The following is a 16,963-nucleotide window of genomic DNA, read 5'->3' on the forward strand; positions in this document are numbered from 1 at the left end:
TTTGAAATTAGTTTAAAAAACTATCTAAAATTAAAAACATGTTTAAAAAATACGCTGGTCAAAATTAATTGGAAGTTAGATTTATTGCGAAACTCATAATTGTTTCAGTTAAGTTGTTTTATTATTATTTAAATACCTTGTATCTGATTTAACTCTTAACGCGCATGCGCTAAACAAATTTTTTTTAATTTTTTTTTCTTTTCCCCAAAATTTTTGTAAAAACGGGAAAAAAAAGCTTTTTTTCATATTTAAATTTCCCTCTAAAAACGGTTTTACTTTCTGGGACAAAAATAAATAGCCTCCGAACAAAAAACAACTTGGGAAAACAAAAACGATAAGGGAAATCCAAACAAAAATTTCTAAAATATGCAAGGGAAAAAACGGGAAAAAAAATCAACGGAAAAATTTTTTTTTCTACAAATAAAAGCAAAAATAATTTGAACTTAACCCTTTTCGTATACTTGCATGACAAAAATCCTTGGGTGTCCGTCGCAACCTTTTTAAAAAATAATCACCAAGCGTTTTTTACTTTAATTTTTTTACATTTGGGAAAACAACAATTAAAAAACTATTTTTTTTCGTTTGTTATTCAAAACTCCACTTCCTTTTCTGTTGGGATAAACAATTAAGGTGTAAACATCCGCTAGAAAAATTGGGGAAAATAAGCTTTTCCCTTTTTTATCACGCCAGGCAAAGACGGAATTAAACCCCCAGGAGAAATTAAAAAGAAAGTACCTACTGATTTCTAGATCTTCACTTTAAGTTTCCCGTTAGGAAGTAACGATTTAATTTTAAACACAGGAATATTATCTTTTTTCCCCACATTAATGGAAAAAAGTTATTACATTTGTAATATGCGACTCAAATATCACAAGTACACGCAGGGTTTCTCGTTGTGGTTTTTGTTGTTTTGGGAAAAATTTTCTGGTAAAACTGCAAACCTTTTGGGGGCGCCCTTTCCCGTTTCAAAAAAGGCAAATGTACATAAATACAATTTTAAATCAGGCGGGTTCGGTTTTTTCCCCCGACGAAAAACTTGGAAGAAATTTTTTTTTTAATTTCCAACCTGAAGACATTTGACTTCTGGCGGTTAAAAAAAAATAAAATGCAAAAAGGGTTTTGATATTGTAAAGTCCGATTTATGAAAATAGAATCAAAAAAGCGGGGAACCCTTTTAATAAAAAAAAGTTTTTGAGAAATACAATTCCGACGGGAAACCCGTTGAATAACAAATCAACCGGGTTCCCTTTTTGCTACAGTTTCCCAAAAAGTTTAAAACCATGAATCAAGGGCCCTCAAATCAAAAGGGGCAGGAAATATCCTCCCTTTTTTAACACAAAATCAAAATTTTTTTCTTTTCGGGACCCTCGCAATCAAAGGACAGCAGATTTAATTTGAAGCAAGAAACAATTTAAAATTGAAAAACGGGAGACTTTTTAAAAGCTGCGCAAAAACAATATTTGAATCTAATTCCAAACTATTTAAAATCTTGAAACAAAATCTACTGTTCTAAAAACCCTGAAAACAGAATTCTTAAAAACAAAATAAAAGGGAAAAAGGAAAAGTTTTGGGGTACCTAAAACCCAGGGGATTTAAAACAACTGAAACTAAATTTTATAAGCATTGAAAATCATTAAATTTTTGTGCGGGCTGAAGCAACGTTTTAAAAGGAAAAACCCAAAAACAGTTAAAAAAATTTGCTGAAAAAAAACACAAACAAAATAAAGGGAATTTCAGAAGAACATAAAGGGAAATACAATTTAAGTATAAAAAAAAAACCAACGGACTTTTTAAGATCCGGGATTAGGAAATTATGGAAATTTTTCCCCAGGTTTTGGTTTTGTTCATTACAAACGTTTTTGTTGTAAATTCAATGAACTTTCCCCCCCTTATTTTTTCATAAAGAAAAAATTTTTGTAAAAACCAAGTTTTGGGGAAAGGAACCCCGTTTGAAAATTCTCATAATTGTTTGTAGGGGAAACAAAATAACACCACGGAAAACAAAACAACCAAAGGGGGAATTTTGCTAAACACCGGGTTTAAATTTTTATAACCCATTTAAAAAATTGCCTGCGGTTTTTTAAAACCAAATGTGTTTCAAATAAATTTCAAAATGATTTTTTCGGGTTTTTAAAAAATTTTATAAATGAATTTTCCGCTCATTTTATATCCGCCCGCTTAGCGCAATAGGGAGAGCGCAGATCTACGGATCGCGGGATCGGGGGGGGGGGATTTTACCCCCAGGCGGGACGGAAAGGTTTTCCCTAACCCCATTTGATAAAAAACATTGTGTTTTGAAATTTAATTTGTCCTCCACCTCTGATTCCCGGGGGAAGTTTTAAGTTACTTTCGGGGAACGGGTTTTTAGAAAACAGGGAAAATGGGTTTGATAAATGGGCCCCCGAACTTACTTAAAAAACTGTTAAAAACCCCCACGTTAAACCCCCAAAACCCAAAAAAACTGCTCCCTTTTTCAATTTTTTTTTTGCGATGTACAAAAAATATATATGTTAAAAAACTCACGAGGCCGAATTAAAAAAAAAAAAAAAAATACAATTACAAAATAAAACTTTCAAACAAAAAAACCCGGAAATCATCAGCAGAATTAGACTTAGTGTAAAAGGTTTTATACTTTAAAGATAAACGGAAAATTTAAAAAAAAATTTAGGAAATTTACAAAAATTGGGGACCCCCCAAAAAAATTTGAAATTGTAACAAAAAACGTATAACATACCAAATTTTAATTTTAAAAGTTGACAGAAATAATTGCATATGGCGGAAAGTCCTAAGGAAAAAACATAAAGAAAGAATTAAAAGAATTTTTAAAAAACAAACAAAATCCTGTTTTAAAAATTTAAAAATATTCAACCCTTAATTCAAGGGACGAAAAAGCCTTTTAAAGAAGGATTTTAGAGACAATTTTTTTAAAAGATATTTATAAATTTTAAATTTTGAATATGTTAAAAAACCTTTCCCCGCAAAAAATTGTTTGGGTTTTGGGTTTTAGTTACCACATTATTTTGAAGAAAAAAAAGAAATTAGGCAAAAAAGACGTCGTGGGTTCGTTTTTTTATTTGTTACCATCATGAACAAATCACAAAAATGCCTAAATTTTAAAACATATTTAATTTTTACCCTAAACAGACTGTTATTTCCAAACCCCCCACATTCGTTTAGATAAATAGTCCCTTTTTACTTTATTTTTTAGGGACGACTGTAAAAAATTTTAAAAAAATTTAATTTTTGTATAAACAAATGTCCCCAAAAAAGGGGGATTCACAAATTTTTCTGAAAAAAAGGGTTTTATTTTAAATACCCAAAAAAATAAGATGTTTTTCATAATAAAAAACCCAAAATTGGGAAAAACCAAAATTTTTCAAGAAAAAAGACTTTTAAATTTCTTCCACTAATTTCCTTTGTCCCAAAATTTTAATGCAGACAATTTCGGGGACCTTTACCAAGTCAAATTGTATTCTTAAATTGATTTTGAAAGTGAATATTTTTTAAAATCAAAATCAACCCTATTTTCGCAAAAAAAAAAAAACTAAATTGGAAAAAAGTACTAGTTTAAATTTTAATTTAAATTTAAGGCCCCCATTTGCCAATGTTTTAGAAACAAAAGTCGTGGTTTTTTACGATTAACTGATAAAGACAATTTTCATGATCAACACCTTTTAAAATAGTTGAGTATAAAATAAAACGTCCCTTTTTCGATTGCCAATTAAGACGAGAGATAATGTAAAAAAATTTGAGCCTCACCATGAGAAAACCAACATAGTGTGGTTCGCTTTTCAAAGCCTATTGCAATTAGAGAAACAGTTCGCGAACAGCGGATGCGCAGGCTGGTCTGGATCCATGCTGGTCGCAAATGCACTATGCTGGTTTTCTCATGGTGCGGCTCATTTAATGATCTGAAGTAAGTCTGAAGTTAAGACGAAGGTGGCATACTAGTATGTTACCAATTTTCAAACAATTTTATCTCATGGCATATAAACAAAGCAAGTTTACAATATACCAAGAATTATAACACTTCCATGCTTCTTACAGACTTTATTATTTAGTTAAAGTCATAAGAAGTGACCTTATATATTTTAATAAAATTCTTTCAGCATTATAGTTCTCTTTTCTTTCATTAATGTTTACCAAGATATATTATTGTCATTTAAAACCCAAGCAAAAGAGGTTTTATTTTGTTTGATCAGACATTTTTAATTTCACAGCAATTTAATATTACACGGTTCAAAATAAGTTGCAGTTCAGGAATATACATACCTTCAAAATAAAAATTGCTTACTGATCCAACATTATCGTTAACAACACTCCGACAAACATAGACTTATCCGATACCCACAGAAAACGCCAAGCAGATAGAATGCGCAGTGTTGTTCAACGGAAAAACAAAGTGGCCGACATAATCGGATGTATCATTCATTCAAGACACTCCATTTACTTTTTAGGAACTATAAAAGTAAAAATAACAACAGTAAAGTCCTTTGAAGTGATCAATGGGGTCTTTTCAAATAAAATTATGTTCTTGGACTGCACAGTTGATCAACAGCTGTTATCCTTGGCGTTCCAGCACTGGCAATTTAAAAGGTGATTGTATGATCATACTCGGATTTAATTTTTTAATGGAAGAGCTGTCCTCTAGATTTCGAAATTAATACATGCTTTACGCTTTTGAAAAGGCAATGCTAGTTTAGCAAATGAATGCCTTAGACCCCCATATTAATTATTAATGCTTAAATAGTGTCTGGAAACAACATTCCAAACTAAAAATGCAACAAAAAACACTGTAGCGTCTGATTATATCTACTGATAGCGTAAGTATTGAAGTGTGATGTAGTTCAGTTTTACAGTTGTATGTTTCTTGGAAGTACAAGGCACCCGTGCTTCATTCATGCACTCTATCACTTTGTACGTGATATTGCATATTTGATAGATGCATAAAAACAGATATACATTCTTGCAATGTGTATTTTTCGGTGCGTAAATGAAGAACTATGTTTTTTCATGTGAATGTCAGTTTGTTGATGATTTAGCTTGCGGTGTGTGCCCCTCGTATGTTGATGACTTAGCTTGCGGTGTGTGCCTCTCTTTTGTTGATGATTTAGCTTGCGGTGTGTGCCTCTCGTAGCTTTTGTATTACGCTGTGTTCATTCTTATCTGATTCAGTCTGTTACTTTAAGGTCTCAATTAACTCTTACATCCAATACATATAGTTTTACCCTATCGTTTATCAAATATAGAGTGTAATTTTATGTTTGGTTGAACAGTAATCTGAGATCATTGTTGCCATTGCCCTTAAATATATTAATGAAATGCAGATAAATAAAATATTGAAATCCAACAGGTTACCCATATGCCATAAAAGTAAAAGGCTGACCGTTTTTATGTTTATTTAGTATATGTGTGTATGGGGAATGTCGTTTTTTTTTTTTATTTACTGGTGTCTCTTTCAGTTTTATCATCTTGATATTTGAAGTAACACTTACAGATCATAGATTTAAGAATGAAAAAAGTCTATATGTGTGTTTCTTTTCAAATATGTGATAACAATACTCTGCTCACGAAATAAATTTTCAAATGGAACTATTTCGGTCTCATTTGAAAACCTGTTTTATTACATTTAACTTTTTTCAAAAATACTGCAAATGTGTTTTGGAACTATAAAATCTTTACTGATTTTTAAAGATGTCTTCTCCGTGCTAGTGTCTATGTGTGTATGCAACTGTAGGGAACAAAAGATATTGGTCCCGTTTAACGAAGCCTGTTAATAAAATCTGTAAAAAGATCCTTTAGAAGCAAAGAATGCAACCAAGAAGAATAATAGCAGACTCGGTTTGATTGCGTCTGTTCATGAGAGGTAATGAAATGTGCAACATCACTCACGCCCCCTAAGACAAGGTTAGAACCTGTAAGTTGTTTCGCAAAACCCAGTTTTGACTATTCAGCCAAGATATGAGTTAACGTTGAATTAAGTACAACGCTGTTGCATAGTTGAACGTTCCATGGCAATATTCTTTAGGTAAATAGTGTGGGATACCCCTGAATATAATGCAATGATGGAGAATTATGAACGCTTCGAAAGAGATCCCTACTGATATCAGAGAGACGCTGTATAGTCGTTACAAATACTAGCAATGGATAGCATCTTCTGTTTTTCAAATATTTTATCTTCAGCTGCCTTCGTAAGATTAATATGCAACTGTTGTAACAGTAATAACATGTAATTAGCCTATTGTAGTAAATATGTCACACATGACGTACGCTCATGTTTGACTAAAATCTAACCTTTTTGTTTATAGTTTTCAGCTGAAGAGCTGCGAAATATTTTGATTTGCATTGTCATATAGAACTGAAATTAGTATGTTTTTGCACTTCTTTGGTGGAATGGCGCCAAATAGGAACGCAATACATGTATTCGTTACGTTGTTTGCTTTAACTTTTTCTACCCATTTACCCCTTGTAACTAGAAACTTGTATGGTTACAATAGAGAGATACTCCACTTACTTTAAAGAATGTTACAACGAGAACTAAACAGCAAAGTGGGTACAATTTATTTGATTGTAAACATTGAAAATGAACTGTAGAGTTCCTAAATATTTTGAATGTTTCGTAATAATTTCACGATTTCTTGAATATATTGTTTTATGTTCTAATAGCTTCACAAGGATTATACATGTATTATATGTTTCGTACACGTGACGTAAGACCCTAATATTAACAATTAGTACGCTAGGAGCATCAAATATGCCATCCCAGCTTACATGATAAAAGCAGAAGCACTAGCAAATTTGACATTTTCGGTTGACGTCTGCTGGACTTGAGACAATGAACTATGTCAAGACTTAAAAATTGACTTTCGTAACGGGATATGCTCGCGTGACTGCATTTTTCAACTTTTCACAAAAGGAAATTTGATTTTGACAATGCGCACAATGTCCGATGCGCTGTGTAATTGTTGTCATTTCTTAGTATCTAACTTATAATAATCGTGCCGTGGGAAAACCAACATAGTGGGTTTGCGACCAGTATGGATCCTGACCAGCCTGCGCATCCGCGCAGTCTGGTCAGGATCCATGCTGTTCGCTAATGGTTTCTCTAATTGCAATAGGCTTTGAAAGCGAATAGCATGGATCCTGACCAGACTGCGCGGATGCGCAGGCTGGTCTGGATCCATGCTGGTCGCAAACCCACTATGTTGGTTTTCTTATGTCACGGCTCATATGGTTTGTTCTCAGTTACGTAAACACAAAAAAGTCTGAATATTTTGCTCCTGAATCGACATCTTTGTCTATTTTATTAAAGTAATGGATCAGTATCATTTTCTTCGTATCTCTCTGCTGATGGTTTCCTCTGGAAAGTAACCAGCTATTGGTGAGAAATAAAAACAAGTACAGATAAAATTGTCAGTGTTTCTTTTGTTTTTTTTTACAATAGTTGATGCCAATAAGTCTCTGCAATGCAAGCTTGCAAAGAAAAAAAAGAATGTAATTAGCTGTAGCATATTCCTGGCTCTGCACGAAACTCGCGGGTATGATATGCTGTTCAGGCAGGCATTATTGTCTGATCTGAATAAAATATTTTATGTCTTACGAAGACATTAACTACCGGTAAGAATGTCAAAATGTTTTGAAAGTACTAATAATTTAGTTCTTTTTTATTCTTTTTGAAAGATATTATACTTTGGTGTCCGATTTTTTAGTTTTATGGTTGTACATATTTTGTGGTTTACGGACGTCATGTTGTTTTTTTAAAGAGAATTATGTATGATCATTTACAGAATGCAAATTTTTAATGTTTGTCACCTATGATTGATTTTGCTTTCACACAGTGTAAATTATAATTGTGATTATTTTAACCCATGTTGTGAAATGGCAAGAACTAAGGACTTTATTCGATTACAGTAGATTTAATAAATCTTTAAAATTAGGTCGTAATACGATTAAGTTTGAAAATACATTTAGACAAAATTCATATGGATATTAAATTGATTGTGCATTTTCAAATCGACGCTAATTATATATCATCGTTTAAATCGATATCTTGGTTGGAATACGCTGTATACATTGCATATAATCCATAAACAATTTTCAACTTCTGTCCTGATTGTTCTATCATAATATCAACATGTTTCAATCTTAATGGTCTGTGCCTTGTGTACCTCATACTTCATATGTGTTTTTGTCGTGTTTCTCTAAACAGTGGTTCTAAAACAGGATTCAGGCATTTTATCTATAGGTGACATTTTCGTGTGGTTGGATTCAATAAAGATTTTTTTCTCTTCAAAATTTCTCCTCCCATAATGTTGTTTTACGTCTTATCTGAGAGCAACAAATGACACCTTAAATTCAATAAATAATGTGTAAAATTAAGTAAATTACATTCTTTCTAAAGGTAAATTCCTGCCGATGCACATCACACATATCACACTAGTGGAAATTTTCACACACGCCATGCACACGCAATTGCACACACACTCTCTCTCTCTGTCTCTGTCTGTCTGTCTCTCTCTCTCTCTCTCTCTCTCTCTCTCTCTCTGTGTGTGCTTGTGTGTGTGCGTGTTTAATCAACTTCCTTTAACAAACACTCGCCATTATTAAAATTGGTATCCTTGAATCTATGCGTTTGTTATATTAACATTTAAAGTCCGATTCACTGTAAGTATTGAATGATAAATGACATCAGCTAGATTGAAACTAGATATATATACTACATTATCTGATATTCATATGTAAACACGCGATTTAATGGAAGGTAAAATAATTTATCAACGTAATAACTTTGTTAAATCGACAGTCGTTAGATAGTGTAATAATTTTCTTGCCTTCACTCCAAAAATATCCTTTACTGCCAGGTTGCATTCAATAAGAGCAATCCTTTATTAAGACTAATCACCGATGCGTGTTTGAAGATAAATTACTTTACTTTAAAAAATGGTAAGCGACATAAACGACTGTGTTTTATTCGTATGTTATTCATAATCTGCAGTCAATAGCTGCTAGTGATCAACACCTAAGGTGCAACATGCACATCTCGCGTTATAAATTGTGAACATATGATTATTTTATCACGGCAAGCCATGACAGAATTGGACGCCAGGAGAATTTACATGGAAGGTTTCTAGTTATAATACAACGTTCTTAAACTCAAATCGGTGTTTAGTTAAGTTATGTCTTTTCAAAAAAAGGGATATTATCTTTTTCCAACATGAATGACTTAATGCATTTTATTAATAATATGTCACGTGCTACATCATTATTGACATACAAGTTGCTTCTTGTCGTTTGTATTCTTGGAATAATATTTGGTAAATCTGCCTCTTCTAACGCTAGGTGCCAGTTGCAAAATGGCAAATGCACTTATAATATCAACCTAAATCAGGTGGGTTCGTGTTCCAAGTCGACGAAAAATTTGGAAGAATTTTACTTTAACTCTAAGCCTGAAGAAATCCGTCTTCCGGCTGATGAAAAGATGACTAAAATGCAAAAGGATTTTGACGTTGTGAGGTCCGATCATGAAAACAGAATTAAAGAACTTGAAAATTCTATACAGAAAGTGTTGAGAAATGCAATTTCGTCGGCACCAGTTGAGTACTCAGTAAACCGGGTACGTTTGGATACAACTTCCCGACATGTTAACGCGATTGGAACTAGGTCACCAAATCAAGAAGGGTCGGGAAATACTCTACTTCTAAAATTACAGAATCAATTTAACACTTTACGGACATCGCTAAGTCAAAGGACAGCAGATTTATTGGAAGCTAGAAACAAGATAAACGAAACAACAGATTTGTTACAAGCTGCACAAAAACAATCATTTGAATCGAATTCAAAACTAGTTAGTCTAGAAACGAAATCAGCGGTTCTAGAACGTGAGAGCAGAATTCTTAAAAATAAAGTAAAAGACAAAACGGAACGTTTGGAGTATGCAAACGAGAAATTAAATGCAACTGAAACTAAATTAATCACTATTGAAAATCAATTATATGATGTTGTGCGGTCTGAAGCAACGTTAAAGGAAGAATTAGAAACAGTTAAACATTTGCTTCGAGAAACACAACTGAAGTTACAGGATTTACAAAAGAATCATACGGAATTACAAGCGAAATATAAAAAAGCGATGGTGACTTTGAAGATAAGGGAAGAAGAACTTATGGAATGTTACACAGGTAGGCTTACTCTACTGCAAACTTTGCTTGGTTTTAAGTTTAGTAGTATCTGCCATGATACCAATCGTCATATACCTTCTACAACACAAAATGACATCGCGGGCAAGATCTTGAATGATGGCTGTCAATTCGCAAATCTGACCAAATATCCGTACTGTATTGAAATATATCAAAACTATGAGACCAATAGTGATTTATATATAAAAAACGAAATTGAGCAGGATTTTATATAATTTCATTGCTGAAACTTAATTCGAAATATTATTATACCGCATATAAATAGTAATAAGTTTTCACAGATTGTTTCATGAACTAAAAAGTGTTCAACAAAAATTATATAAATTTACAATAATTACATAGTTATTTTACTCTAACCTGACAAGCTTGTCAAGTAGCGGGAGTGTCTGAAATGAAATTAGGAGCTGACGATACGAATAAGTATTGAACCAAGCGATAATATGCAAAAGAAACAAACTTGAAAATTAGAAATTTTCACATTTTGGCATTGCTTTGCCTGAAATAAATGTTTAGTTTCATTGTGATTTATCACCTTTTCCCGTCGTTCATATGACTGAAAAATTGTTGAGAATGGCCCGAACACACACACACACACACACACATTGTCACTTTTTCATTGCGGAAAATGAAATGGAAGAACATATCGTTCTTGTCTATAGGTTTAATTTCAATCTATGTCCTTGGTCAAAAGTGGACAACAAAAGTAAATACATCTTCTGTTTCTATACTGATTAAGTGTTACATGACTGGAACATAGCGGTCAATCGTTTAACGAAGATTTACTTCTGATTTGTTTGATAATTCCGATCTGAAAATCTTCTTTAATACTTGCTATCCTAATTGAACCTGCTTTGGTAATGTAACTTTGATGTGTTATCACGTTTTACCAAGTGCAGTGGTGTACATATAAGGACATACTAAAAATTTTTTGTAAATCCTATCAGATTAATAGCTTCAGATTGAATGAAAAAAATGTATTTGTAAGGCACAGGTATCAAAACTCAAACAACTACAGTCAATACAAAGTTATTAATATGTATCAAGATACAACTACTGAGGAATGATATTTTAGATAACCAGGAGTATAAGGAGACCTTTCCTCACTGATTTGTTTAAATAAGATTTGGTTTATTTAAAAGTTCTATGAACATGCAATATGTTAAAAGATTTTTTGTTATTCAAAAACATCGGGTAGATAAGAAGTTAATTTTTAAGGTATTAACTTTTCACTTGTTTGGCCTGTTTTGTTTAGGAGGCAGTAAATGTTTCAGAGTAGTGAAAAGCTTGGAATATGATTATCTTGATTAAGAAATAATTTATAGCAAAAGAATGTTTTAACACTATTTATGCACGATGGGCGGTTATACATCGGGCGTAATAATTTCACGAGGACGCAGCCAGAGTGAAATCATTTGTACAACGTATTACCACTTGAGTGCATAAATAGTTTTAAAACACGGTTTTGCTATTATGCCCTCAATCTAAACCAGTAGATTGAGCCGCACCATGAAAAAACCAACATAGTGCGTTTGCGACCAGCATGGATCCAGATCAGATTGCGCTGATCAAAGTTAATTTATTGTTATAAAGCTTTGAATGGAGAGATGATTGTTTTGTTTTATAATTTAAATTATGCCAAGAATTACAGTTTATTACTATAATTTTGTAGATGAAAATATAATTTACACTCCATCTTAATTACGTACGTGTTGAAGCATTTAGTAAGTATAAAATATATGTACATGACCTTACTTATTATAAGGTACAAATTCTAAATAAAATTCATAAACACATCAATACCAGATGTAGAGATGTAACACTTAAAAACCATCGTCTTGTTTAAAATATTTAAATCAAAACTGGAAAGACAAAGTAACTTGTTTAATTGTCTTTTGTTTAAGGAACTCGGCGTAGCTAAATTCTTATCGAAATAACTATTAGTGTGTTTGTTAACTTGAATACTTGAGTTGTCACTGCTTCAAAATGATCAGATTAAAAGTCATTCTTTTCAACACCTCTGTTGCTTTTTTGTCCGAAGACGACAACTATCAGAAAATACTTGACAGGCAAGTTGAGTCTGGGACAAGTGTGTGATTAGTTACATGTCCCCCAGTTTTCAAAAAGAACAACAGCCGTCTAAGGCGGTGACTATTTATGTTTCGTTTAATACGCATATAGTTCCCCAGAAACAGACATTTCACATTGATGTTTCGGCGATATATGACAATTTTGTGTCGATTCGCCGTAAAACCCAAACTTACTTCATATTGATGTTATTATAATAATGCATTTATTTTTATTTGTATCTTGTAGATTGGAGTATTAAGAGTTTATTTTTGAAATCAGAGATATAAGTTACCCTACGACATCAAGCAAATAATATCATCCTATTCAATTACATTTTTTTCTTTGTGATGGAGCAGTTATCTTTGTGATGGAGCAGTTATCTTTGTGATGGAGTAGTTATCGATATCGTTGTTATTAGTCCCCTACTGGTTGAAAACCAGTTTCGGGGACTATAGGAATGCACTTTTCCGTCATTCCGTCCGTCCGTCTGTCCGTCCGTCCGTCCGTCCGCAATTTCGTGTCCGGTCCATAACTCTGTCATCCATGAAGGGATTTTAATATTACTTGGCCCAAATGTTCCCCATGATGAGACGACGTGTCTTGCGCAAACCCGACCCCTGCTCAAAGGTCAAGGTCACAATGGAGGTCAAAGGTCAACAGGGTTTTTTTCCTGTCCGGTCCACAACTCTCCCATCCTGAAGGGATTTTAGTATTACTTGGCACAAATGTTCCCCAAAGAGAGAGATGTGTCATGGGGCCCAAATCCCGGACCCCTAGCTCAAAGGTCAAGGTCACAATTGGGGGGTCAAAGGTCAAACAGGGCTTTTTTTCCTGTCCGGTCCATAACTCTCCCATCCATGAAGAGATTTTAATATTTACTTGGCACAAATGTTCCCCATGAGGGGACGACGTGTCGTGCGCAAAACCTGGCCCCTAGCTTAAAGGTCAAGGTCACAATTGGAGGTCAAGGCCCAACAAGGCTTTTTTCCTGTCCGGTCCATAACTCTCCCAGCTATGAAGGGATTTTAATATTACTTGGCCAAATGTACCTCATAATAAACATGTGTCATGCACAAATTTTTAGACCCCTAGCTCAAAGGTCAAGGTCACACTAGCAGTCAAATGTTAACAAAGCATGAACAGGGTCGTTTCGTGTCCGGTCCATAACTCTGACATTCATTAAGGGATTTAATTCACTTAGCACAAGTGTTCCCCATGATGAGACGACGTGTCATGCGCAAATCCCGGACCCTAGCTCAAAGGTCAAGGTCACAATTGGGGGTCAAAGGTCAACAGAGTTTTTTTCCTGTCCCGTCCATAACTTGCCATCCCTGAAGGGATTTAATTTTTACTTGGCACAAATGTTTCCCATGATTTAGACAACATGTCGTGCGCAACACCCGGTACCCTAGCTTAAAGGTCAAGGTCACAAATTTGAGATCAAAGGTCAAGGGATTTTTTTCCTGTCCGGTCATAACTTTGTCATGCAAAGCAGGATTTAGATATCAGTTGGCACAAATATTCCCCCGGATGAGACAACATGCATGCGCAAGAACCAGGTCCCTAGGTCTAAGGTCAAGGTCATATTTAGAGGGCAAAGGTCAAATTCAAGAATGAAATTTTTACGGAACATTTCTTCTTCATGCAGAGGGATTTTGATGTAACTTGGGCCAAATGTTCACCACCATGAGGCACCTTGTTTTAGAATTACGTCCTTTGTTGTTACTAAATAATTTTAATTGTACTTTTTTATTTCCCGGCGTAAGAAAAATCGAGACCCTTTCTGTGGTACCGCATGCATGTTTCATCCAATTTTAGGTGTTTTTTGACCTATTTCTCCTGGTAAAGAGTTTCTTGGGGGATTATATTATATTTATTTTTTTTTTTTTTTTTTTTTTTTTTAAAGATTAATTTCCCTTTGTTGTTACTATAAAAAACTTACATGATAACATTTTTATAATCAGCCAAAAAAATTCAATTGAAAACAACTGTGGGTTTTTAAATATTTCACATTTTAATCCAAGTGTGTTGTTATAACATATTGTATATGTAGTACAATATTGTTTATACATCATTGACAGATACCAGTTCATTATGTTATACTGCAGTAGAGAAAATTAGGTGCCTTCCAGTAGGGGACTTTGTATTGCATGGCAATACTTCATTCACTTGTTTATCTTAGATATATTATGGTTATATAGATAACAAAATGTTAACGTCTGAATATTTTATATGATGCTGATGTAGTGTTAATACCAAAGGAAAGTACCATTGGAGCCGCGCCATGTGAAAACCAACATAGTGGCTTTGCGACCAGCATGGATCCAGACCAGCCTGCGCATCCGCGCAGTCTGGTCAGGATCCATGTTGTTCGCTAACGGTTTCTCTAATTGCAATAGGCTTTGAAAGCGAACAACATGGACCCTGAACAGACTGCGCGGATGCGCAGGCTGGTCTGGATCCATGCTGGTCGCAAATGCACTATGTTGGTTTTCTCATGGCGCGGCTCATTTGTAGTTAGAAAGATTTAGATGAAGCATACCTGACCAAAACTCGTCAAACATTTGGTTAAACAAGAACCATGTATTTATTATTCAATAATTAAACTATTCAAGCAATCGGTTCCAAACCGTATAAAAAAAATAAGCATTCACTGCGAAAGAAAAGATAAATAAGTTAGTGCCATGTCATCGTCTTGTTTTGCAATACTGAAGAAAGTAAGTCCTGCTGCTGCATTCCTTGGACAGGAGCAAAAAGGACATCATAATATTAACCTTTCAAAATCTGCAAATTCAATGTTGGGTTTTTATTCATCTCCTTAGCTACTTATCTAGTTGCTATATTTAATTTGCAATAAGGTACACAAATACACCTATATCTTTGAAATGAAAGGTCGCCCTTTTAAGATAGATTCAATCAATATTTCTAATTAAGTTTGTAAGTATCATGAAATATATTTTGTTTTAGAAGATACTTAATCAAATTATTTCCTGTATAGCCAATTAACTTGTTACTTGGATTTTGACAACTTAAACATTGAAAAGCCCTCTATTCTGATGTATCTCGTAAGCTTATAATCAAGCAATTTGAACGAACCCTGAAGAAGCTAAAAATCACATAATTATTTTAAAATGTAGACGTAATTGTGCCCAATTTTCAGTCAACTTTATCAATAATTAACAGAGACAATAATGTAACATAAAAACAAGTGGTACCTCAAGCTGATATATCGGACATACTAGTAGAGATGGCAAATTATCAGTTTAGTTCTGGATACAATTAGTTTTCATGTTGAATGACGGCATCAGATAAATATATTCAAAGCGTTTTAATTTCTTTATATTGAAGATTTTCATGTTGATAGGGTATTTATAGTATCCATATACATACAATCTCGTTAAAAATATAGACTTTTAATGAATTTATTAAGTAATTTTGTGCTAAAACATTATTAGAGCACTTCTCAAATGTGTTGTAAGGAGAACGAAAAGGGGTCAACAAGAAATTTATAGCATTCCTCAAAGAATTTTGCACTTTTTTAAATATATATCTGTCGCCTTAAATATTTGAATAATATATACCCTGTCCGCACACTGCAGAGAAATATCGGTATTTCAAGTACACTTTTCGGCCTCATGATGGAAGCTTGGAGATTTTCATCGGGTTTCCGGTTTACAATAAACACTTTGTTTAGGTAAACATCCCGCGGGCCATATCACTAATCAACAGTTAATTCAGTTAGAACTAACGAATATGTTAAACAATAAATTTTAGTATAACGTGCACACTTACTTTGAGTGTTGGGATAGCGCAGTTGTTAGAGTGGTCTGACTTGTTATTTAAGTAATCATTTCCAAGTTGTTCAAAATGTTAGTATTCATTTCGAAAGAAATGATAAATGAGTTAGGGTTATGTCATCGTCTTGTTTTACAATAATGAAGAAAGTAAGCATTGCTGCTGCTTTTCGTATAAACATTGCTTTGACAGGTGTTACAAAAACACATACTTACATTAACATAAATCAGTCTTGAGTTATTTATTCATCTCTTAAGGATTTTCTTAGCGAATTCTGTAGTTGCTTTAGGCAGTCATGCTATGTTATTTGCAATAAGGTATGAAAATACACATATATCTTTGAAATTAAATGTATCGCCTAATTTATTACCTTATTAAAATTAGTTTCGAATCAGTATTTATTATTAAGGTTGTAAGGATCATTAACTATTTTTTTCTGCTAAAGGAAACTAAAATATAACCCATTGATTTGTTACTTTTAATCATTGACAATCGAAACTTTAATACCACCTGTTCTGTTTCAGAAAAAACATATCACTAATTATGTCAATTATATCAATCAAAAAGCAATTTGAACAAACCCAGAAGGCACTGCGAATCCTATATAGATACATTTCAAACGAAATCTTATCCAACATTCAATAAACATTTATTAAATATTTGACAGACAGAGATTTGACAAATCTAGTAATTAAAACCAAAGATTGCGGACAAATGAATGCCTCAAACAGATGTATCAGGTAGGCTGTGGAGATAGGAAATGACAATTGACAGTTTAGCTGTTGAATTGCAGCATCATATATGCATTTGTAAAGTGTTTCAATTTCTTTATAATGAAGTCTTTCATGATGGTATCCGTATACTTAAAAATCTTATTAAAGATATAGATACACATTTAATGAATTTAG

General features: G+C 33.3%; 1 protein-coding gene across 2 annotated transcripts in view; it reads left to right on the top strand.

Moving 5' to 3' along the window:
• LOC123546718 (uncharacterized) overlaps positions 1-16,963 on the top strand; it is a 102,004-nt gene that overhangs the window by 25,922 nt on the left and 59,119 nt on the right. Inside the window, exon 1 of one of the 2 annotated variants that reach the window (XM_053551027.1) lies at positions 8,849-10,175. The exons of the other annotated variant lie outside the window; for it this stretch is intronic. Coding sequence (XP_053407002.1) covers positions 9,215-10,175 — 961 coding nt within the window. The 5' untranslated portion in view covers positions 8,849-9,214. Of the gene's footprint in view, positions 1-8,848; positions 10,176-16,963 lie in introns of those variants that run through there. 2 annotated transcript variants of the gene reach the window in all.

The sequence above is a fragment of the Mercenaria mercenaria genome, chromosome 9 (assembly GCF_021730395.1).
Source record: "Mercenaria mercenaria strain notata chromosome 9, MADL_Memer_1, whole genome shotgun sequence".
NCBI lineage: Eukaryota > Metazoa > Mollusca > Bivalvia > Venerida > Veneridae > Mercenaria > Mercenaria mercenaria.